This window comes from Trachypithecus francoisi, unplaced genomic scaffold (assembly GCF_009764315.1).
Source record: "Trachypithecus francoisi isolate TF-2019V2 unplaced genomic scaffold, Tfra_2.0 Lachesis_group20, whole genome shotgun sequence".
NCBI lineage: Eukaryota > Metazoa > Chordata > Mammalia > Primates > Cercopithecidae > Trachypithecus > Trachypithecus francoisi.
Window position 1 is genome coordinate 42403566 of NW_022681466.1, and position 22824 is coordinate 42426389.

The window sequence follows — 22824 nt, forward strand, 5'->3', positions numbered from 1 at the left end:
CTTAAGCGTCAAGACAGCGGCTCTGGGGTTAGGTGTAGGCCACCTGGCGGCAGCATGTGCCTACAGTTAAGGCCTGGGCTTAACCACCGTAAAGGACTAAAACTCTTTAAATGGGAACCAAATGCCAAATCTGGTGTTATCCAAATCACCATCTATATACACCTCAGTCTAAAAGTGTGTGTTTGAGGTGTATATAGAAGGTGATTTGGATAACACGAGTATTTTAATTTTCTGGGCTGCCAAACTGACAGAAAGAAGTGACTCAAGTAGCTACAGCACGGTTATAAATAGGTGGGAATAAACTTTATTGGTGCTTACGAGGAAAGAAAAAGATGGATGTGAGGGGAGGGGCGCGAGACGAACGGCAAGCTAGTAAAGAAACATCCGAGCCGGCGACCGCCATGGTGTGCGGGGGGACGGCAGCCGCCGGAACGCAGAAATGCGCTTCCGGGGTGGGGCCTGCCGGCCGCAAGCACGCTCACCTCCGTTGCGCCTGCGCCCTGGCCTCCCCGGATTCTGTTAACGGTGGTGGCGGCTTGTTGGGATACGCTGAGTGATGGGAGAGTGTGCTCTTTAACTTCGGAGGGAGATGCGCTCTCATGTTGCCGTCAGGGCCTGCCATAAGGTCTGCAGGTGCCTGTTGTCTGGGTTTGGGGGTCGAGTAGATGCGGGGCAGCCGGAGCTGTTGACGGAAAGGAGTAGCCCCCAAGGAGGACACCTGAGGTCGCACGCGGAGCTCGAGGGGAACGGCGAGCACCCAGAAGCCCCCGGGTCTGGAGAGGGAAGCGAGGCGCTGTTAGAGATCTGTCAGAGAAGGCACTTCCTAAGTGGAAGCAAGCAGCAGCTTAACCGGGATTCTCTTCTGAGTGGGTGCCACCCCGGCTTTGGACCCTTGGGCGTAGAGTTGCGGAAGAACCTGGCCGCAGAATGGTGGACCTCGGTGGTGGTGTTCAGGGAGCAGGTATTCCCGGTGGACGCCCTCCACCATGAACCAGGCCCTTTGCTACCCGGGGACAGTGCCTTCAGGTTAGTTTCTGCAGAAACTCTACGCGAAATCTTGCAAGACAAAGAGCTGAGTAAGGAACAGCTAGTAGCATTTCTTGAGAACGTATTAAAAACTTCTGGGAAACTACGGGAGAACCTTCTTCACGGTATGCTTCACCATTTCATGCTTCAAAACAGGTGTCGGGTGGAAAGGCGAGGCAGTCTTGCTGGATCTTGGGGATTGCAACTGGCCCTTTATTCCCATGCAAAGGAAGTTAGCTAGTTCTCATCTTTTTGAAGTAATCGAGTATATTAACAGTGCTCTACCCTGGAGAAAACTGGTCCTTGGAATCATTGCTGTTCCTTAAAAAATCTTTCCGAAGGACCTGGGAACGCTCTCAATTTCACGGGGCAACTTTTGAACACAGTGCTGTCATTTAGTGCAGTGTAGTCTAAGTGCATAAGGAACTACAAAGATATTTTGAACTTTTCTTAGATTTATTCCAAGTAGAAATGTTGAAATTATAATTCTGAAACTATTTCATGTGTATCACAGGATAAATCAAGGCCGGGCGCAGTGGCTCACGCCTGTAATCCCAGCATTTTGGAAGACTGAGCCGGGTGGATCACCTGAGGTCAGGAGTTGGAGAACAGCCTGGCCAACATGGTGAAACCCCATCTCTACTAAAAAGACAAAAATTAGCCTGCCGTGATGGCGAACTAAATAAAAATTAAAATATTTTTATTTTTAGAAGATGGATGCTGCAGTATTGGGAGTGAACAAGCTACTTGGAAAGCTGAGGCAGGAGAATCGCTTGAACCCAGGAGGCAGAGGTTGCAGTGAGCCAAGATCGCGCCACTGCACTCCAGCTTGGGTGACAAGAGCAAAACTCCATCTCAGAAAAAAAAAATCAAATAGTTGGGTTAGTTGTTATTGGGAACCAAGATTTTCATTGTAAAAAAAAAGATAATATGTAAAAGAAGGTACGTATAAACTAATGTTAAATATGAACTGGTAAATTAAAATTGAATATGAGTAAATTAAAATTGAATATGGGTCTCACTCTGTCACCCAGACTCGAGTGCAGTAGTGCAGTGGTGTGATCATGGCTCACTGCAGCCTCAACCTCTGAGGCTCAAGTGAACCTCCCACCTCAGCCTCCCAAGTAGCTGGGACTACAGGCACATGCCACTACACCCAGCTAATTTTTGTGTTTTTCGTAGAGATGAGGTTTTGCCATGTTGTCCAGGCTGGTCTTGAACTCCTGAGCTCAAGCAATCCGCCCATCTTGGCCTCCCAAAGTGCTGGGATTACAAGTGTGAGCCACAGTTCCTAGCCTTACGGTTTTTAAAAATTTATTTCCTAACTTTCTTCATTGAATGTTCCTAGAAGCAATGACCCTCCGTAGCAATGAGCACACCTAGTGCCCAGATCTTGGTTTCTAAGGTGAACCAGTACTGGGAGAAATGGCTGATTCCAGGTCTGGGGTTAGGGAAAGTACAAGGTGAGTTTGAAACACTTTATGGTGCTAAAAAGCAAAGAATTGCTTGAAGACTAATGGGTCATATCAAAAAGTCACAGATGCTGACTTGAGAAGGGTTGTCACTGGCTACGTCTAGGACAAATTGAACATTAAGATACATATTAATGGTAATGGATCATAACACATTGATTAAAATCTAAGAGTCGATAGTATTAATCAAAAACAAGTAATTGAGCCTAGAGGTCGGGAGTGGGGGGAAGAGGTAGAGAAAGCTTATGTTTTTACAGAAGCTATGGAATAAATGTAGAAGGAAAGATACATTAGAAAGTTCACCATTTCCTAATATTGCAATCCCTGATATAATTGAGTCAAGCAACAGTCATCAATAGATTCTAAAATATTGGGTGAAATACTGTTGGGGAGCAGGATATTATTGGGGAGTGGATATTTACTACCTTAACCAAGTAATCAAATTTGGTGTCATCAGTAGTGGAATAACTTGATAGCATGTTCCTCCTGTTACAATGCAATAAGATATACACATCTATGTAGTATTTTGCTAAAAATGATTAGCCGAAATTAAATCATAAGGAAACAATCAGACAAATTCCAAATGTGAGATAATCTGTGACTAACCTGGACTCAAAAGTTAGTGTCATTAATAGCAAAATTAAGGGGGAATGGAGTCAGGGGAAATGTTCTGGATTCAAAGAGATGAAAGAAACCTACTCAGAATGCAGTACATGAATCTTAATTGGAAAGAGAACAGTAAAAGATATTTGGGGTGAAAATTGGAACAAATAAAATATCCACCATATGTTAGATTATATTGTGGTATTATGGTTCCCTTTTTATGGTGTTATAATGGTATATAGGAAATATTTTTATTTTTAGAAGATGCATGCTGCAGTATTTGGGAGTGAACAAGAAAAAAATGTGGCACGGTTGATAATTGATGAATCTAGGTAAAGGGTATACAAGTGTTCACTGTATATGGATGTTTATTATTTTTTCAACTTTCTTGTAGATTTGAAAATCTTCGCTGGGCACGGTGGCTCATGCCTGTAATCCCAGCACTTTGGGAGGCTGAGGCAGGCAGATAGCGAGGTCAGGAGATCGAGACCATCCTGGCTAACACGGTGAAACCCCGTCTCCACTAAAAATACAAAAAAAAATTAGCTGGGCATGGTGGCAGGCGCCTGTAGTCCCAGCTACTAGGGAGGCTGAGGCAGGAGAATGGCATGAACCCGGAAGGTGGAGGTTGCAATGAGCCGAGACCACGCCACTGCACTCCAGCCTGGGCGACAGAGCGAGACTCCATCTCAGAAAAAAAAAGAAAAGAAAACTTCAAACTAAAAAGTCGGGGTGAAACTACCTGGAATTAAGTGGTGATCGATAAGGTCTGTCTTTTTTTTTAAAAAAAAAAAAAAAAAGGACAGGGTCTCACTCTGTTACCCAGGCTGGAGCACAGTGGCACCATCCCAGCTCACTGCAACCTCGGCCTCCCAGGCTAAAGTGATCCACCTACCAGCTTTCTGAGTAGCTGGAACCACAAGGCACACACTATCATGCCTGCCTTATTTTTGTATATTTTTAGAAAAGAGGTTTTGCTGTGTTGCCCAGTCTGGTCTCAGAACTCCTGAGCTCAAAGCAATCTGCCCACCTCGACCTCCCCGAGTGCTGGGATTATAGGCATGAGCCACCGAGCCCGGCCAAGATCTGTCTTTATAGCTCCATGATACTTGTACTGCTGTGTTAACATTATTACTACTATTGATGTGTCTAATAACAAAAGTGATTTGGGTTTGTGGACTAGATATATACAATGATTTATGTTTTGACAGGTGCCTTGGAACACTATGTTAATTGCCTGGATCTGGTAAACAAGAGGCTACCTTATGGCCTTGCTCAGATTGGAGTGTGTTTTCATCCTGTTTTTGACACTAAGCAGATACCAAATGGTGTTAAAAGGTATAAAAAGTGGCAAATAACTTGGCCTTGTATTTAAATAGTCAAAAACCAGTCATTTCCACTTGGGATAGATTATATAATTTTCAGATAAGCTAACTTCGTGATATTTTTTATATCTAAAGAATTGGTGAGAAGACTGAAGCTTCATTAGTGTGGTTTACTCCTGCGAGAACGTCAAACCAGTGGCTTGATTTCTGGTTACGTCATCGACTCCAGTGGTGGAGAAAGGTACTGCAACAACTAACTTTAATAGTTAATAAACTGTCTTAATGTGTCAGTGGTAATTCTTCTGACATATATGAAATTTTATTTGATGTATGTAGCTATTAATATGTTATACAAATAAAAAACCTCTTTGTAATGGTTTTCATTGTTCCAGATTACAAAGTTACTTTGGTGAAAACATTTGTTGGACTCAGATGTGTTTGTTGATTAGCCTTTCTGTATAAGGTAAAATTCAAAGCCCTCACCTAGCATTTCTGGCTGATGTAGAGTTTGACCCTTGACCATTGTCACAGCTTCAGCTTTTCCTACCTACCTCCATGAACTTTCCATATTAGTCAAAATGGCTGTAATTGATAATCAGGTTTTAGTACTCACTGAAGAAAAGAGTTGAAGTAAGCATTTTTGTCTCGCCATGTGTTATGTTACCATTTCCTGACTCAAACATCCCCAAATACCCATTTAAACTGTATGGAATAATCACGAGTCATCAAGAACTTCACAGAAGGGTAAGAATGAGGACTATGTGATACTTTCTTCTTTTTCCCAGTTTAGTTCATGGTTAACATCCCCTCTTCCTCATTGGCCATAAAAAGGCTGGATAACATCAACAATTTTTTCTCTGTAGTTCTTTCCTACTAAAAAACAATACTTTAAGCAATATACTCAGTATTTTCACTTTTATTTTTGTTGTCTGTTTTTGTTACTGTTTTTTTTCCCACAAGTACCAGTCATCTTATATTTGGAGGTTAATTCCCATTAGGATATGAAAGGATTCAGCAACAATTGAGATTGTGTTCCTTATGGAGGGGCTCTGGCCAAGAAGGTTGTTGGGGGAGTACAGAGTGTGTCTTCTTCAGGGTACTTGCGTAGCCACTGGTGCTTGAGCTCATTGTAGGAAAGGCAGTAGATGAAGAGCACGTAGGCTGCCAGCACTGTGGTAAACCCTGAGATGTTCCCCTTCTTCATGTTGATGTACTTGTTGTAGTACCAGTAGTAACCTCTTCGAAACAGTCCAGCAGTGCCACTAGGGCTGAAGTCCCACATCAAGATCCACCTTAGCAGCTCCCCTAGTTTGACCTCTAGAAGTGTCTCATCCTTCACTGGTACAACTGACGCCATCTTGGTTTTTTTAGAGACATAATCTCACTCTGGCCCAGGCTGGAGTGCAGTTGCACAATCACAGCTCACTGCAACTTCTTTTATTATTTGTAGAGATGAAGTCTTGCCCTGTTGCCCACGCTGGTCTCGAAGTCCTAAGCTCAAGCGATCCCTCTGCCTCGGCCTCCCAAAGAGCTGGGATAACAGGCGTAAGCCACTGTGCCCAGCCAGTATTTTCACTTTTTTTTTTTTTTTTTTTTTTGAGACGGAGTCTTGCTCTGTCACCCAGGCTGGAGTGCGGTGGCCGGATCTCAGCTCACTGCAAGCTCCGCCTCCCGGGCTTACGCCATTCTCCTGCCTCAGCCTCCGGAGTAGCTGGGACTACAGGCGCCCGCCACCTCGCCCGGCTAGTTTTTTGTATTTTTAGTAGAGACGGGGTTTCACCGTGTTAGCCAGGATAGTCTCGATCTCCTGACCTCGTGATCCGCCCGTCTCAGCCTCCCAAAGTGCTGGGATTACAGGCTTGAGCCACCGCGCCCGGCCCTATTTTCACTTTTTAAAAATTAATTTTCAGCAACCTGTGGTCCTAGCTACTCTGAATCCTGAAGCAGGAGGATTGCTTGAGGCCAGCAGTAGGAGGCAGCAGTGAGCTATGACTGCACCTGTGAATAGCCACTGCACTCTCTAACCTGGGCAACAGAGTGAGACACATCTCAAAAAAAAAAAATCAAATTAGAATATATTTTAGGCCGGGCGCGGTGGCTCAAGCCTGTAATCCCAGCACTTTGGGAGGCCGAGACGGGCGGATCACGAGGTCAGGAGATCGAGACCATCCTGGCTAACACGGTGAACCCCGTCTCTACTAAAAATACAAAAACTAGCCGGGCGAGGTGGCGGGCGCCTGTAGTCCAGCTACTCGGGAGGCTGAGGCAAGAGAATGGCGGGAACCCGGGAGGCGGAGCTTGCAGTGAGCTGAGATCTGGCCACTGCACTCCAGTCCGGGCGACAGAGCGAGACTCCGCCTCAAAAAAAAAAAAAAAAAAAAAAAAGAATATATTTTAAAATTTGTATTCGGGACTTGACTAGTTTCACACATTTGCTGAATTAAAAGTATCAGACAATTTAAATTCTTACAGATAATTGTGGGAGTAGAGTTAAATTAGCATGTATTTATATGTTAAGACAAACCTAAATTTTCTTTTCCAGTTTGCCATGAGTCCATCTAACTTCAGCAGCAGTGACTGTCAGGATGAAGAAGGCAGGAAAGGAAACCAACTTTACTACAGTTTTCCCTGGGGAAAGGAGCCAATAGAAACCCTGTGGAACCTAGGAGATCAAGAACTTTTACACATGTATCCTGGCAATGTATCTAAATTACATGTATGTTTTACCTCGAGCTCCTATGTATTTTTTACCCAGATTCTTATAATCATTTCTGAACCATTTGAGAATAAGGTGCAAAGATGGTGTTCCATGACCCCTTAATACTTCATTATGTATTTTTCAGATGCAGACACTCACCTACATAACTACAATCCAACCATCAAAATCAGGAAATTAACAGCAATCCAGTATTGCCACCGAGCCCTACAAATTGAACTGATTTTCTCAATAATGGCCTTTGTAGGTCCAAGATCTTATCTTTCATGTAGTTGTCATATGCCTTTACTCTCCTTCAAATGAACAATTCCTCTTGTCCTGCGTGACCTTGACATTTTTGAAGAGTACAGTCTAGTTAGTCTGTAGAATATGCCTTGACTGGGATCTGTCTGCTGTTTCCACGTGATTTATGTATTTTCATCGGGAGTACTACAGAAGTGGTGCTGCTCTCTTCTCAGTGTGTCATGAGGAGTGTTACTGGTGATGTTAACTTTTATCATTTAGTTAAGATTGTGTCTACCAGATTTCTCCAATGTAAAGTTAATAAATATTTTGTACTTATGAATTAACTAATGGCCAGGCATGGTGGCTCATGCCTGTAATCCCAGCACTTTGGGAGGCTGAAGTGGGAGGATCACAAGGTCAAGAGATTGAGACCATCCTGGCCAACATGGTGAAACCCTGTCTCTACTGAAAATACAAAAATTAGCTGGGTGTGGTGGCGTGCCCTTATAGTCCCAGCTACTTGAGAGGCTGAGATAGGAGAATCGCCTGAACCCGGGAGGTGGAGGTTGTAGTGAGCCAAGATCGTGCCACTGTACTCCAGCCTGGCGACAGAGTGAGACTCCGTTTAAAAAAAAAAAAAAGGCCGGGCGCGGTGGCTCAAGCCTATAATCCCAGCACTTTGGGAGGCCGAGACGGGCGGATCACGAGGTCAGGAGATCGAGACCATCCTGGCTAACATAGTGAAACCCCGTCTCTACTAAAAAATACAAAAAACTAGCCGGGCGAAGTGGCAGGCGCCTGTAGTCCCAGCTACTCGGGAGGCTGAGGCAGGAGAATGGCATAAACCCAGGAGGCAGAGCTTGCAGTGAGCTGAGATTCGGCCACCGCACTCCAGCCTGGGTGACAGAGCGAGACTCTGTCTCAAAGAAAAAAAAAAAATTTAGTAATTAATAAGTGTTGTGGGCAGATACTTTAAGATGATGCAGATAATTTCTTTGTCACCAAATTTTGCCTTACTGGTTGCAGCATCCATTGATAATTCTTGCCCAGATCAGTTATTACTGTGAGGTTTGCCAAATGGTTGATTTTTTTTTTCCTTAAAGGGATTTTTTGAGACAGGATTTCACTGTATCGCTCAGGTTGAAACACAGTGGTGTGGTGATAGCTCGCTGCAACCTCAAACTCTTGAGCTCAAGCAGTCCTGCCTCAGCCTCCCAAGTAGCTAGGACTACAAGCATATATCACCGCACCTGACTAATTGTTTAGTATTTGTAGAGACGGGGTCTAGCTTTGTTTCCTGGGCTGGTCTCAAACTCCTGGGATGAAGCAATCCTCCTGCCTCAGCCTCCCAAAATGCTTGGATTATAGGAATGAGTCACCATGTTTGGCCATGTCACCATATTTTACCTTACTAATTGCAGCATCCCTTGATGATTCTTGCTCAAATTAGTTAGTACTATGAGATTTGCCAATGGTATTTTTTTCCCCTTTCCCTTTTTTTTTCTTTTTTTTTTTTGTTTTTTTAAACCAAATTCCATCATTCCTTCTAGATTTACTGGTCAGCAATATACTGTAGAGTAGAGCTTTTCCTTCTCCCCCATTTTTTTTTATATTGGTATGGATTCACAGATTACTTTCTCAGAAGGTTACAGTGTGTTACTGTCATTGTTTATTTTGATGGTCAAATTGTCCTAGATTTGGCCAGTGTCCTTTTGACATATCTCCATCATTGTCTTGACAAGCACTTCCTTACCTTTTGTAGCAATATATTGTTCCAGGATCATCAGTGAGCCAAGACTGTGCTATTGCACTCCAGCCTGTGCAACAGGATGAGACCATGTCTCAACAAAAAAAAGAAAAAATACATAGCAAAAACATAGGAGTTTATATATAATGAGTAGAAAGTAGATTAATTTTTATTTTTTTATTTTTTGAGACGGCGTCTCACTCTGTCGCCCAGGCCAGAGTGCAGTGTTGCAATTCCCAGGTTCAAGTGGTTCTTCTGCCTCAGCCTCCTGAGTAGCTGGGACTACAGGCACGCGCCACCACACCTGGTTAATTTTTGTATGTTTAGTAGAGACAGGGTTTCACCATATTGACCAGGCTGGAATTTTTAAATATGAATAACTAATGAAAAACTAGAAGGCTTAACTGGTGAACATTTTCCTTTAACTCCACCACCATCACACTTCATTTTGGGGTATTCAGCTCTCAAATGAAACTTATTGGTTAATTATCATAGTTAAAGAACAGCTCGGCCGGGCGCGGTGGCTCAAGCCTGTAATCCCAGCACTTTGGGAGGCCGAGACGGGCGGATCACGAGGTCAGGAGATCGAGACCATCCTGGCTAACACGGTGAAACCCCGTCTCTACTAAAAATACAAAATCTAGCCGGGCGAGGTGGCAGGCGCCTGTAGTCCCAGCTACTCGGGAGGCTGAGGCAGGAGAATGGTGTGAACCCGGGAGGCGGAGCTTGCAGTGAGCTGAGATCCGGCCACTGCACTCCAGTCCGGGCGACAGAGCGAGACTCCGCCTCAAAAAAAAAAAAAAAAAAAAGAACAGCTCAACCTTGTGACTAGGGATTTAAAGATGATTTTTGTATTGTGGCTATTAGTCTCTTATTTTGTTCTTTTTTTTTTCTTTCTTTTGTATGAAGAATGGGGTTTCACTATGTTGCCCAGTCTGGTCTTGAACTCCTGGGCTCAAGCTGTCCTCCTGCCTCTGCCTTTCTAAGTGCTAAGATTACATGTGTAGCCACCAAGCCCAGATTATTTTGTTCTTTTATTGGTACCATTTTCACTAATGAAGAGTTTTCCTATTACAGAAATTTTTTTCTTCCATGACATTGTTCCTTTTCTGTTTCCAGAGTTCACAAAATTATTCATCATTAGTTGACCATGTTATAAAATATTAAGTAGAATTTCTGTCATTTAGTATGCTTTCTTGAAATGTTTCTCAGGCCATTTCTTTCTAAAAATTATTTAATAGAGACGGGGTCTCGCTGTGTTGCTCAGGCTGGTCTTGAACTCCTGGGCTCAAGCGATCCTCCTGCCTCAGCCTCCCAAAGTGCTGGGATTATAGGCATGAACCACTGCACCCAGCCTCTTAGGCCATTTTGTATATGTTTTTAGTTGATTTTATAGTTAATGTCCAAATATATTTTTTAGAGAACAGTGAAGCAGACCGATAAAGGCTGAAGAACAGTTAGGATAGAAAATAATTTGTTCTGGATGGTGTGAGAAATCAGATATTGTTAGAAGAGTTGCCACCAGATATCCTGACATTGTTGGATATCCAATTTTCAAAAAATTAGAAAACATTAAACAGTTTTTTGTTTGTTTGTTTTAAATAGGGATGGGATCTTGCCATGTTGCCCAGGCTGGTCTCAAACTCCTGGGCTCAAGTGATCCTCCTGCCCTGGCCTCCCAAAGTGCTAGGATTATAGGAGTGAGTCACTGTGCCTGGCCTAAAGCATTCTTCATACTTAAAGATTCAGATTTAGATTTTGATTCAAATCGCACCACAGAATCTTTCAATACTTGAGTTTGTCCTTTTTTTTTTTTTTTTTTTTTTTTTTTTGAGATGGAGTCTCTGTCACCCAGGCTGGAGTATAGTGGCACAATATCTCCTCACTGCAACCTCTACCTCCTGGGTTCAAGTGATTCTCATGCCTCAGCCTGCCGAGTAGCTGGGACTACAAGCATGCACCACCATGCCCAGCTAATTTTTGTCTTTTTAGTAGAGATGGGGTTTCACCATGTTGACCAGGCTGGTCTTGAACTCCTGAACTCAAGTGATTCGTCCACTGTGGCCTCCCAAAGTTCTGGGATTACAGATACAGACATGAGCCACTACTCCCAGCCCAGTTTATCCTGTTAACTATCAGTTCTGTAACTGTATGAAATACAACTGGTAGAATAGAGTCCCAGGTATCAGTTGCCTTTGAGGGCAAATTCTTGTGAATCTTTAAAGTATCATATGCAATTCAAATAGGTTTAAAATGTCAGTATATATATGTATTAATGAAGACTGGTTGATCATGAATAGTTAACAGAAGCTGAGGATTTAAATTTGTGGGCTTTTCTCTTTCTCCTTTTTTTTTGTTCTGTGACTCTAGCCAAAGGTGGTTATTTTTTTTAAAAATTACATGAATATCCAGGTGAACAATGATTTACAAAAAAAGAAAGATGAAAGTGCAACTGTTTTTATCCAAAACTTAAAAAATTTCTAGGATTGAAATTTTTAAGAAATTTGAAATGATTCCTCTTCAATTTAGAGGAGAAGTAAGTCTGTTTATCAATACTTAATTCATACATGTACTATGATGTAGTTTATTTTCTTTTTTTTTTTTTTTTGAGGCGGAGTCTCGCTCTGTCGCCCAGGCTGGAGTGCAGTGGCGCAATCTCGGCTCACTGCAAGCTCCGCCTCCCGGGTTCACGCCATTCTCCTGCCTCAGCCTCCCAAGTAGCTGGGACTACAGGCGCCCGCCACCTCGCCCGGCTAGTTTTTTGTATTTTTAGTAGAGACGGGGTTTCACCATGTTAGCCAGGATGGTCTCGATCTCCTGACCTCGTGATCCGCCCGTCTCGGCCTCCCAAAGTGCTGGGATTACAGGCTTGAGCCACCGCGCCCGGCCGATGTAGTTTATTTTCATAATTATGGCTTTAATGCAAAAAGTAAGTTTTTAAAAGATTTTTTTTTATGAAAATAACTTTACATTTCAGAAAATTATACTCCAAATCCCTTTCCCTAAAGCACACCATTTTTTTCCCTGAGGCCTCTTCTGAACTTTATCAATAATCAGTGAACAATTTTTACTTAAAGTGTTACCTTTCTAGGCCAGGTGCAGTGGTTCACGCCTGTAATCCCAGCACTTTGGGAGGCTGAGGTGGGTGGATCACCTGAGCTGAGGAGTTTGAGAACAACCTGGCCAACATGGTGAAACCCCGTCTCTACTAAAAATAGAAAAACATTAGCCGGACATAGTGGTTCGCGTCTGTAGTCCTAGCTACTCAGGAGACTGAGGCAAGAGAATCACTTGAACCCGGGTGGCAGAGGGTGGCAGTGAGGTGAGATCACACCATTGCACTCCAGCCTGGGTCACAGAGCGAGACTCCGTCTGTATTTAAAAAAAAAAAAAAGGGGTGTTACCTTTCTGAATACTAACTCTTAGCTCGGAAGCATTAAAAAAATAGTCTGTAGGGCTGTTGAAAAAATTGATGCCTAGGTCCCACTTCAGTTGAGTTCGTTCAGAATCTCTGATAGAGCCCAGCCAATCACCATAGTTTTAAAATTCACATTTGGGCCTCGTTGATGAAACACTGGACTCACTGAGAGCAGAGAATGCATCTTTATTGTCTTCTTGGGCCCAGTGCCTACCACAGGCCTGGTACAGAGTGGGTGCCTTATAAAATGAAACTTTACTTTTGTGTTCTGATTGTGTAAGTCTAAAATATGTACTCGGGAGGCTGAGGCGGGAGAATCACTTGAACCTGGGAGGCGGACGTTGCAGTGAGCTAAGATCACACCACTGCACTCCAGCCTGGCCAGGCAACAGAGTGAGACTCCGTTTCAGGAAAAAAAAAAAAAAAAAAAAAAAAAAGAACTGTGAAATGATTCTTTATTTTTCTTCTGTTTTTCTGTGAAGGGCCGAGATGGACGAAAAAATGTGGTTCCTTGTGTTCTGTCTGTAAACGGGGATCTAGACCGAGGCATGCTGGCATACCTCTATGATGCTCTCCAGCTGACGGAGAACTCCTTTACAAGAAAGAAAAATCTTCATAGAAAGGTGCTGTTGATGTTTTAGAGGTAGACTTGGGAAACTAAAAATACGGAGTTTTTTTTTTTTTCTTAGTGTGCTTGGTTTCTAACATAAACCATGAATAATAAATTTAGTGCATGTAGTCTAAGTATTTTTCAGTTTTTTTAGAATCTGGCCACAGGAATAAGAATCAGGTTCTCACAGAACAGAACAAGGCATCCCTAATAAGTAATCCCAAAGGCATTTCTGTTTAACTGTGAACAGACAGCTGTTTCTATGACTCCTAGCCCCTGAACCTTTCCATTGGTGGCTTCCATTTGTATCAGAAGATGAAGCATTGGTACATAGGAGGAAGAAGGACCCGGATCAGGGCGACCAGTGCTGTTGACCTCTCTGCCCCCAGGTATCTGGCTTCTGGTCTCGTGCCACATGGCTGGTCGCTGGATCAGAGGAGCTAGATGTGGGCCTGGAAAGGCTGATTTTAGTGCATGAACGTGCACTTGGAGCATTTTTATGGATCAAAGAAAATTGAGAGGAGAAGTTGAAGTTATAGGAGAGAAAATAAATGACTAATGGGGCAAGATGAAGGAAACAGGAGGGGTCAGGATGGGATCAAGAGCCCAAGTAGAGGAATGTGTCTTGAAAAGGAGTTATTTGAAACATCAGGGAAGAAAAAAAGGATAGTGAGATAATAAAAAGGCTACTGGGCTTTTTGGCCTTTGAAGGACATTTTACTGATACCCTCTATTTTCTCAGGGATTTAGGAGGCACTATTAGTTTAAATGTGGAAGAGTGGGGGTTTAAATGGCACGAGTAGGGAATAGTCATATACCCTTGGAAGATAAAACGAAGCTGCCCCAAATCAAAAGCTTTAACAAGTGATGTTGAGTTGAGTGTTCAGCTGGGATTGGGAACCATGAGTGTGTTGGAAACCACTCTGCTTAGTTAAGTGATTTATTATACAGTGTGCATTTAGCCTGCTATAGCCATGGAGAAGTCTGTTTAGAGAAATTGTTCTGGGGGATGGGGTTTATAAATGGTATGTAGCTAATAAAGAAAGGAATCTTTTTTTTTTTTTTTTTTTGAGACGGAGTCTTGCTCTGCCGCCCAGGCTGGAGTGCAGTGGCCGGATCTCAGCTCACTGCAAGCTCCGCCTCCCGGGTTCCCGCCATTCTCCTGCCTCAGCCTCCCAAGTAGCTGGGACTACCGGCGCCCGCCACCTCGCCCGGCTAGTTTTTTGTATTTTTAGTAGAGACGGGGTTTCACTGTGTTCGCCAGGATCGTCTCGATCTCCTGACCTTGTGATCCGCCCGTCTCCTTTATTTTTCTTATACTCCACTTCCAAACCATCAGCAAATCCTGTTTGACTCTAACTTCAAAACATATCCTGAGTCTGACCACTTCCTAGCCTGTCCCCTGCTACCACCCTGCTATAAGCCGCCGCCATCCCTCCTCCCCCGATAGAGTGGATCTGTTCAAAGGTGCATGTTGTGTTGCTCCTCTGCTCAGAGCCCTCCGGGAAAGCTTCTCATCTCACTCAGGAAAAACCGAAGCCCTCTTTTTGATCTGCTATTCTCCACCTCACTCAGTCTGCTCCAACAGCACTGACCATGCTATTTCTAGAACATGCCGGAGATGCTGCCAGCTCAGAGCCCTGTCATTTGTATTCCCCATTGCCTAGAGTGCTCTTTCTCCATCATCCATGTCTTGTCCCCCTACCTCCTTTCAAGTGTCCACTCAAGTGTCACCATAGGAAAAGGACCTTCTCTGACCACCTTAAAGGTGCTGAAAACCTCCTCCAGCCTCTTGCCAGCATGTTCCATCTTCTTCCTTTTTTAGCACCTACCACCTTCACATATATTATTTACTTATTTTTATTGTCTGTTTCTCCCTGCCACGAGAGACAGAGATTTTTGCCCCTAGCACCTGGAACTGCTCCTGGTATCAGAGGCATTAAAATGTTTGTTGGATGATTAATGAATGAGAAGAATGGGCTGGGCTGAATGGCTCACACCTGTATTCCCCAGCACTTTGGGAAGCCAAAGTGGGTGGATCATTCAAGTCAGGAGTTGGAGACCAGTCTGTCTGGGCAACATGGCAAAACTTTGTCTCTACAAAAAAAATACTAAAAACTAGCTGGGCATGGCGGCGTGCACCTGTAGTCCCTGCTACTTAGGAGGCTGAAGTGGGAGGATGGCTTGAGCCCAGAGACGGGGGTTGCAGTGAGGCAGTGAGTGGAGCATTCTAGCCTGGGCAACAGAGCCAGACCCTGTCTCAAAAAAAAATTAATTTTTTAATTCAAAAAAATATATATAAAAAGAGAGGAGCAATAAGTTTTGACAAGAGAGAGAAAGTTGAAATGCTAAACCACGTGGTCCTGGCTGGTGGGGTCCAAAGTGATGCTTGGAAGAAGCATTTTGACTGAGGGAGTTGTCAGAAAATGGGAGGGTCTCAAGTTAATTTCTTTGGTTTTTGTTTGTTTGTTTGTTTTTGAGACAGGATCTCACTGTGTCCCCCAGACTGGAATGCAGTGGCATGATCTTGGGCTTACTGCAGCCTTGACCTCCCAGGTTAAGCATTCTTCCCACCTTAGCCACTTGAGTTGCTGGGACTACTGGTGTGTGCCACACCCAGCTAATTTTTTTTTGTTTTTTTGGTAGAGAGAAGTTTTCACCGTGTTGCCCAGGCTGGTCTCGAACTCCTGAGCTCAAGGAATCCACCTGCCTCAGCCTCCCAAAGTGCTGGCATTACAGGCATGCACCACCATGCCTGGCCAATTTAATTTCTTCCTGGCAAACATCTAAGTGGAGAAATCTGGAGGGCAGCTGAATATGTTATTACGTGGTGTTTTTATGACCTCAGCTAACTTCTATTTTCACACAGAAAATTGTAACTGTTAAGAAACTGTGTTTGTTAATACTTGTGTTATATTTAAACAAACTATGCTTTTTCCCCTTTCCTGTCTTCTCCTTCCCCCATTTAATTGCCTTAGGTCCTTAAACTTCACCCTTGTTTAGCCCCTATTAAGGTTGCTTTGGATGTAGGAAGAGGCCCCACATTGGAACTAAGGCAGGTGAGTTAAATGAGTTTAAATGTCATGATTTTAATTACAAGTTGAGTATTGTCCAAAACACTTTGGACCAGGACTGTTTTGGATCTCAAATTTTTTTGGTATATTTGCATCTCTAATCCAAAAATCCAAAATCTTAAATGTTCTGATGAGCATTTCCTTTGAACTCAAGGTTTCAGGTTTTGGAGCATTTTGGATTTTGGGTTTTCTGATTAGGGATGCTCAACCTAACCATTACTGTAAACTTGATAGCTTGCCATTTAAAATTTTATTTTGATTCATTTGCTTTTTAAAACGTTTTAGGCCGAGTGCAGTGGCTTACACCTGTAATCCCAGCACTTGGGGAGGCCAAAGCGGGCAGATCACGAGGTCAGGAGATCGAGACCATCCTGGCCAACATGGTGAAACCCCGTCTACTAAAAATACAAAAATTAGCTGGGTGTAGTGGCGCGCACCTGTAATCCCAGCTACTCGGGAGGCTAAGGCAGGAGAATCACTTGAACCCGGGAGGCAGAGGATGCAGTGAGATGAGATCACACCACTGCACTCCAGCCTGGGCAACAGACTCCGTCTCAAAAAAAAAAAAAAGTTTTAATTTGCCTGGCCAACATGGCAAAACCTGGTCTCTACTAAAAATACAAAAATTAGCTGGGCATAGTGGTGTGTGCCTGTAATTCCAGCTATTCAGGAGGCTGAGGCACAAGAATCACTTGAACCCGGGAGGTGGAGGTTGCAGTGAGCCAAGATCGCACCACTGCACGCCAGCCTGGGTGACGGAGCAAGACCCTGTTTCAGGGAAAAAAACAAAAAACCTTTAATTAAATAATAACTGTGGGTAAGTACTGTGATTATATATAATTTTGAAGTGTGTTAAAGAAGCTGAATATAATTCAGTGGGTTTGCTGTTCATGTCCATTCATAGTTTCATTTTTTTAGTGCGTGAGTAGACATAGTAATTAAAATATTTGTACAGATGTTAGTGAATTTTTTCTTTCCTCTTTGAACTTTTTTTTTTTTGAGACGGAGTCTCGCTCTGTCACCCAGGCTGGAGTGCAGTGGCACGATCGCGGCTCACTGCAACCTCTGCCTCCCAGGTTCAAGCAATTCTCCTGCCGCAGCCTCCCTAGTAGATAGGATTACAGGTGACCACACCTGGCTAATTTTTTAGTATTTTTAGTAGAGACAGGGTTTCATCATGTTGGCCAGGCTAGTCTCTAACTCCTGACTTCAAGTGATCCACCCACCTCAGCCTCCCAACGTGCTGGGATTACAGGCATGAGCCACCGTGCCTAGCCTTTCCCCGTTGAACTTAACACTTTTGATAACTGACTATATTCAAATATTCTAGATATATAATTTTATTTTGATTTTTCTAATTTGTTCTGATGATTAAATACTCTTAAGAAAAGCCGTGGGGGATGGCTTTCATTTTGTTCCAGAGACTCCTTCAGCAGTCATCATTTCTGTCTGGGTAATTGAGACCCAGTCCAGACCTGAACGTGGACACTAAAAAGATTTAAAGCCTTTGAGAGTCCCCCAGCTTTCTGACCCTGGCTTCTGTGGAGAGGTCTGGGAAGATGGGAGATAGTGAACTCAAAGAAGAAGATATGGCTTATGTCCCACATTTTCTCCCAGGATATGGCAGCCTCCCTAATATACTTACAGCTAGGAAACTCCTAGGGTGCTATAGCTCAGTCACCATTTAGTAATGTCTGGAGAGATTTGTGGTTGTCCTAAGAGTGGGATGGTGCTGCGGGCCTCTCCTGGAGGCCAGGAATGCTGCTAAACACCCTGGGTCAGCAGTGCCAAGGTAAGGAACCCTGCTCTGGACTCTTGGTGCTAGACTGTTAAGGGGGTTTTAAATTATGCTTTGTTTTGCTTCCCTATTGCTTGTTAAGAAAACAGTAAAGTTTACTATGTCATCATTACTTCTGTATTTCCAGTCAAGCTTTTGTCTCCAGCATTCCAGTGAAATTGGTTGATCAGTCTTGAAACATTTTCCATGGCTGGCTTCTAGAGTACTACTCTCCTTTTCCTCATCCTTTTTCTTTCCTGGCTCTTCTTCCTCTTCCTGACTTGGTGGTATAACCTAGGGCTCAGGTCTCACCTCTCAGATGAGGGCTCTGAGTTCATACAGCCCTTTGGATCTCCTGGTTTTTTTTCTGACAGAATCTGTTTTGATTTTGTGTTTTGAATGATGATAATAAAAATTCTTATTTGGTATACAAATTTCTCAGAAGATTGGCATTTAGCACTCAGCTTTGCAATGCTTACTTCATTTTCAGAAGTATACAATTTATAAAGTATATGATATGGAAGTTATAAACATTAACATCACATAAAGAAACATACCCATTTTAGAGATTGAAGAGGGTGATCTGTGGCTTCACAAAAATAGGATAATCACTCTAACTACCATTATTTCTTTCATATTTGAAGTTTTCTATTTCTTTCTAGGTTTGTCAAGGGCTATTTAATGAGTTACTAGAAAATGGAATTTCTGTGTGGCCTGGTTATTTGGAAACTATGCAGTCCTCATTGGAACAACTTTATTCAAAGTAAGAATTGTATTATCACTAAAGAGTGTATTTCTTCAACAGTTTTTTATTATGTTTCTTTAGGAATTACAGAAACAAATGTCTTCTAAATTTATATATAAAATATAATTTTAAATTATTCCTCACTTCCCCTTTTACAGAACTATGTATACCTAGTTCATTTTACAGCAGGGAACAGGATTCAGCAAAGTGTGTTTGAGCACTTACTATGTGCAGTTCCAAGACTTAATGGCATGAAGTTTGTATACCTCAGCTTATCCACTTATGGATGAAAGTATGTATGTAGACAGCATGTGTTGAATCAAGACTGAAGGAATATGAGTGGAATGCCTGTCTTTGCTGGCATTGTGGTCCATTCTGAGACTGAGTGGAAAGGAATTCTATTCTGGAGGGATAGTCTATTCTAGTCTTCTAAGGGATTGGCACCTCTGTTCACCCAATTGCTCAAGACAGAGAAACTGGCTGTCATCCGTAACTCCTCCCTCTTCCTTATACTCTACATCCAGTCCATCACCAAATGCTGTAAGCTTGCCTCCTAAATGTATCTCAAATCCATCTCTGTCTTCACTGCCACTACCCAAGCTACAGTCAACAATATCTCTTGCCTGGATTATTGAAATCATCTCCTGCTGGGCGCGGTGGCTCAAGCCTATAATCCCAGCACTTTGGGAGGCCGAGACGGGCGGATCACGAGGTCAGGAGATCGAGACCATCCTGGCTAACCCCGTGAAACCCCGTCTCTACTAAAAAATACCAAAAACTAGCCGGGCGAGGTGGCGGGCGCCTGTAGTCCCAGCTACTCGGGAGGCTGAGGCAGGAGAATGGCGTGAACCCGGGAGGCGGAGCTTGCAGTGAGCTGAGATCCGGCCGCTGCACTCTAGCCTGGGTGACAGAGCCAGACTCCATCTCAAAAAAAAAAAGAAATCATCTCCTAATTGAGCTCTCTGTGTCTAGTCTCACCCCATGCTATTTCATTAATTGTTGTTTTTAAATAAAGTAATCCATTCTTGTTATTTTTTTTAAAACTTTTTGCGTTGAATGCGTATCTTTTGGGTGAAAAGTTGTGAAGCATTGTGTTTTGATCTTCAGTTCTCTGAAAATTTGTTAAAATATACCTTCCAGGCCAGGCGTAGTGGCTCACACCTGTAATCCCAGCACTTTGGGAGGTCGAGGTGGCGGATCACCTGAGGTCAGGAGTTCAAGACCAACCTGGCCAACATAGCGAAACTCCGTCTCTACTAAAATTACAAAAAATTACCCAACGATGGTGGCTTGTGCCTGTAGTCCTAGCTACTTGGGAGGCTGAGGCAGGAGAATCGCTTGAACCCAGCAGGCAGAGGTTGCAGTGAGCTGAGATCGAGCCACTGCACTCCATCCTGTGCAACAGAGCAAGACTCCTTCTCAAAAAAAAAAAAAAAAATACACCTTTCAGATGATGTCCAAAGAAAAGTAGTTTTCTATTATTAGAGCATCTAATGGTTTTATTATGTATAAAATGAAGGGGCAGCACTTGAACTTTCTTGTCCTCTCAGGTTCTAAAATCTTATCCTTTGAGCCATGTGGACATTATCAAGTTGCAATTGTTCTTTATATGGTAAAGGTTTTATTGTCCCAGGATATTTTTATGAAAATATTATTAAGCACCTACTATATTTTATGCACTTTGATACAGTAGTGAACAAAATAGAAAAATTTACTATTCTTTTTTTTTTAGACACTGTCGCCTGGGCTGGAGTGCAATGGTGTGATCTCGGCTCACTGCAACCTCTGCCTCCCGGGTTCAAGCGATTCTCCTGCCTCAGCCTCCCTAGTAGCTGAGATTACAGGCACCCCATGCCCAGATAATTTTTTATAGTTTTAATAGAGATGGAGTTTCATTATGTTGGCCAGGCTGGTCTCAAACTCCTGACCTCGTGATCTGCCCACCTCGGCCTCCCAAAGTGCTGAGATTATAGGCATGCGCCACGACGCCTGGCCATACTATTCTTGTTAAGCTTATGTTCTAGGAGGACAAAATAGACAATAAACAAATAAACAGAGATATAAAAAGTTTCTGATGAAGTCCTACAAAAGAAATAAACAGTAATGAGATAGTGTGACTTGGTAAGCATACAGAAGGTCAGCTGTGCGTCTGTCTGTTTGGTTATTGCTCAACTAGAAGCTATAAGCTAGCATACTCAGTAATAAATGAAACATGATTTTGGTATAATTTGTTATACCAAATTGCATCTTTATTATAATATTGTTTATTGTAAGAGACTTCCGTCTAAAATAATTGTTCTCGGATTGCATCCAAGAACCAAAAGGCGGAGATTATGAGGTTCATCTGTGATATCACCCCAAATGATGTGTTGAGGTTCCAGTGTTTATTCTCAGATTTGATTTTATTTTATGACTTTTCAGCTCTAGCAATAAGTTAGAAACTGTTTGAAAATTTTACTTTAAATACGATTCAGAACTTTACAAATGTTTGGTTTTTTTGATCCACCCTCAAGCCCTGACTGAGTTTGTGACTCTTGAGAGTGCATGGACACTGGCATGACAGCTGGCAACGTGGAGGAATTGATCATTTACATTTGTGCTCATGTGTCTGTTTAACTACTTTGTTCTTAGGTATGATGAAATGAGTATCCTCTTCACAGTTTTGATAACTGAAACTACTTTGGAGAATGGATTAATACATCTGAGAAGCAGAGACACGACAATGAAGGAAATGATGCATATATCCAAATTAAAAGACTTTTTGATTAAGTATATATCATCAGCTAAGAATGTATAGATGTTTATATTTGTATAATAAATATTCTTCTTTCCTAATTTGGTTGTCTTATGTTCACTCAGATTTATTTCTAGCCCCTTTGCACTTATGAAGTGGACATTTGTGCTTGCTTTCATTCAGTGTTTATATTTTTGATGCCTTTCATTGTATCAGGAATATGTTCAGCTACAAGAAACAAAAATCTATACTGGATTAAGCAAATTGGGGTTTGTTTTTCTCATATACAAGAACTCTACAGGGTAGACTGTCCAAAGCAAGTATTACTGTTTCTATAGTTAGGGACCCAGGCACTTTCTTTCTGTTCTACCGTCTTTCGTACGCTGGTGTTTATCTTTATAATTGTTGCTTCAGGATCATAGGTGGCTGTGTATTTCCAGCCTAATGATCCTTCTAGTTAGGAGAAAAGTTAAAGAGACAAGAGCTAGTCAGCCAAGACTCTTCCCTTTTAAATTAGGAAAGTAAAAACTTTTCCAGACATCCCAGTTGGAAGATGTCTTTACATGTCTTTGGTCAGAACTAAGTCAAATGATGATTTCTAGACAAATCACTATCCAGGGAAATGAAAATGATTTAGATCAAACAATTTATTCCTTGAGGCTGCAATAGTATCTTACTCTCTCAGAAATGGGCTTTGTTACCAGGAAGGAAAAGGTCTTTATGGAATCTGCCACATCTGTACTGTCAGATATCAAAAATTAACCTAAAAATAGACTTTTAAAACTTAGAGTATTTATGGATTTTTGAAAAGCAAACTAAAATATATGTTAGATGTGATCTATTGCGGTTTGTTTCCTGTCTAATAGCTATGTTTATAAGAAATCTTTTATGTGTTGATATGATTGTGTAAAATATCCCATTGTTATCAACTTGACAAAAATTCCAACTGACAGTGCCTGTAAAATATTTCAAAAGTTTGGCTAACTTATCTTAATTGATTTTACTTAGTAGGTTTTTCTCTTTTTTTTTTTAATTTTAATTTTAATTTTTTTGTAGAGACAGTCTCACCATGTTGGCTAAGCTGGTCTTGCGCTCCGAGCCTCAAGCAGTCCTCCTGCCTTGACCTCCTAAAGTGGTAGGATAACAATTGTGAGCCACTGCACCCAGCCTCATTTTGGTTATTTTATGCTTTTTTTTTTTTTCTTTATGGAGAATTTTAAAAACAGACATATAAGTAATAGTACTAATTCCGTGTACTGATTATCTAGCACCAACAACAGCCAACCTTTGGCCAGTCCCACCTCATCCACCAATACTGCCCTTCCATATTATTTCAGTTATTTATTTAAATT

The 22824-nt window shown here is 42.4% G+C and overlaps 2 protein-coding genes across 2 annotated transcripts; one reads left to right on the top strand and one right to left on the bottom strand.

Annotated features, from left to right (window-relative positions):
- Positions 1-256: 256 nt before the first annotated feature.
- POLG2 (DNA polymerase gamma 2, accessory subunit) lies at positions 257-21573 on the top strand. Its single transcript, XM_033183950.1, has 8 exons — positions 257-1151; positions 4313-4439; positions 4562-4667; positions 6969-7142; positions 13015-13155; positions 16121-16201; positions 18656-18756; positions 21370-21573. The coding sequence occupies exons 1-8, from the start codon at positions 590-592 to the stop codon at positions 21533-21535; spliced, it is 1458 nt and encodes a 485-aa protein (XP_033039841.1). The 5' UTR covers positions 257-589; the 3' UTR covers positions 21536-21573.
- Positions 5333-5895, bottom strand: LOC117067418 (ATP synthase subunit f, mitochondrial-like). Its single transcript, XM_033183962.1, has one exon. It carries the CDS (start codon positions 5781-5783, stop codon positions 5463-5465), a length of 321 nt encoding a protein of 106 aa, XP_033039853.1. The 5' UTR covers positions 5784-5895; the 3' UTR covers positions 5333-5462.
- Positions 21574-22824: the final 1251 nt, after the last annotated feature.

Bases quoted from the DNA above. Each gene is read 5' to 3' on its own strand.
- LOC117067418 (XM_033183962.1), bottom strand. From the start codon at position 5,783: ATGGCGTCAGTTGTACCAGTGAAGGATGAGACACTTCTAGAGGTCAAA.
- POLG2 (XM_033183950.1), top strand. From the start codon at position 590: ATGCGCTCTCATGTTGCCGTCAGGGCCTGCCATAAGGTCTGCAGGTGC. The intron at 4,668-6,968 runs GTACTGCAACAA...TTTCTTTTCCAG, and splicing joins GACTCCAGTGGTGGAGAAAG to TTTGCCATGAGTCCATCTAA. The intron at 13,156-16,120 runs GTGCTGTTGATG...TAATTGCCTTAG, and splicing joins AGAAAAATCTTCATAGAAAG to GTCCTTAAACTTCACCCTTG.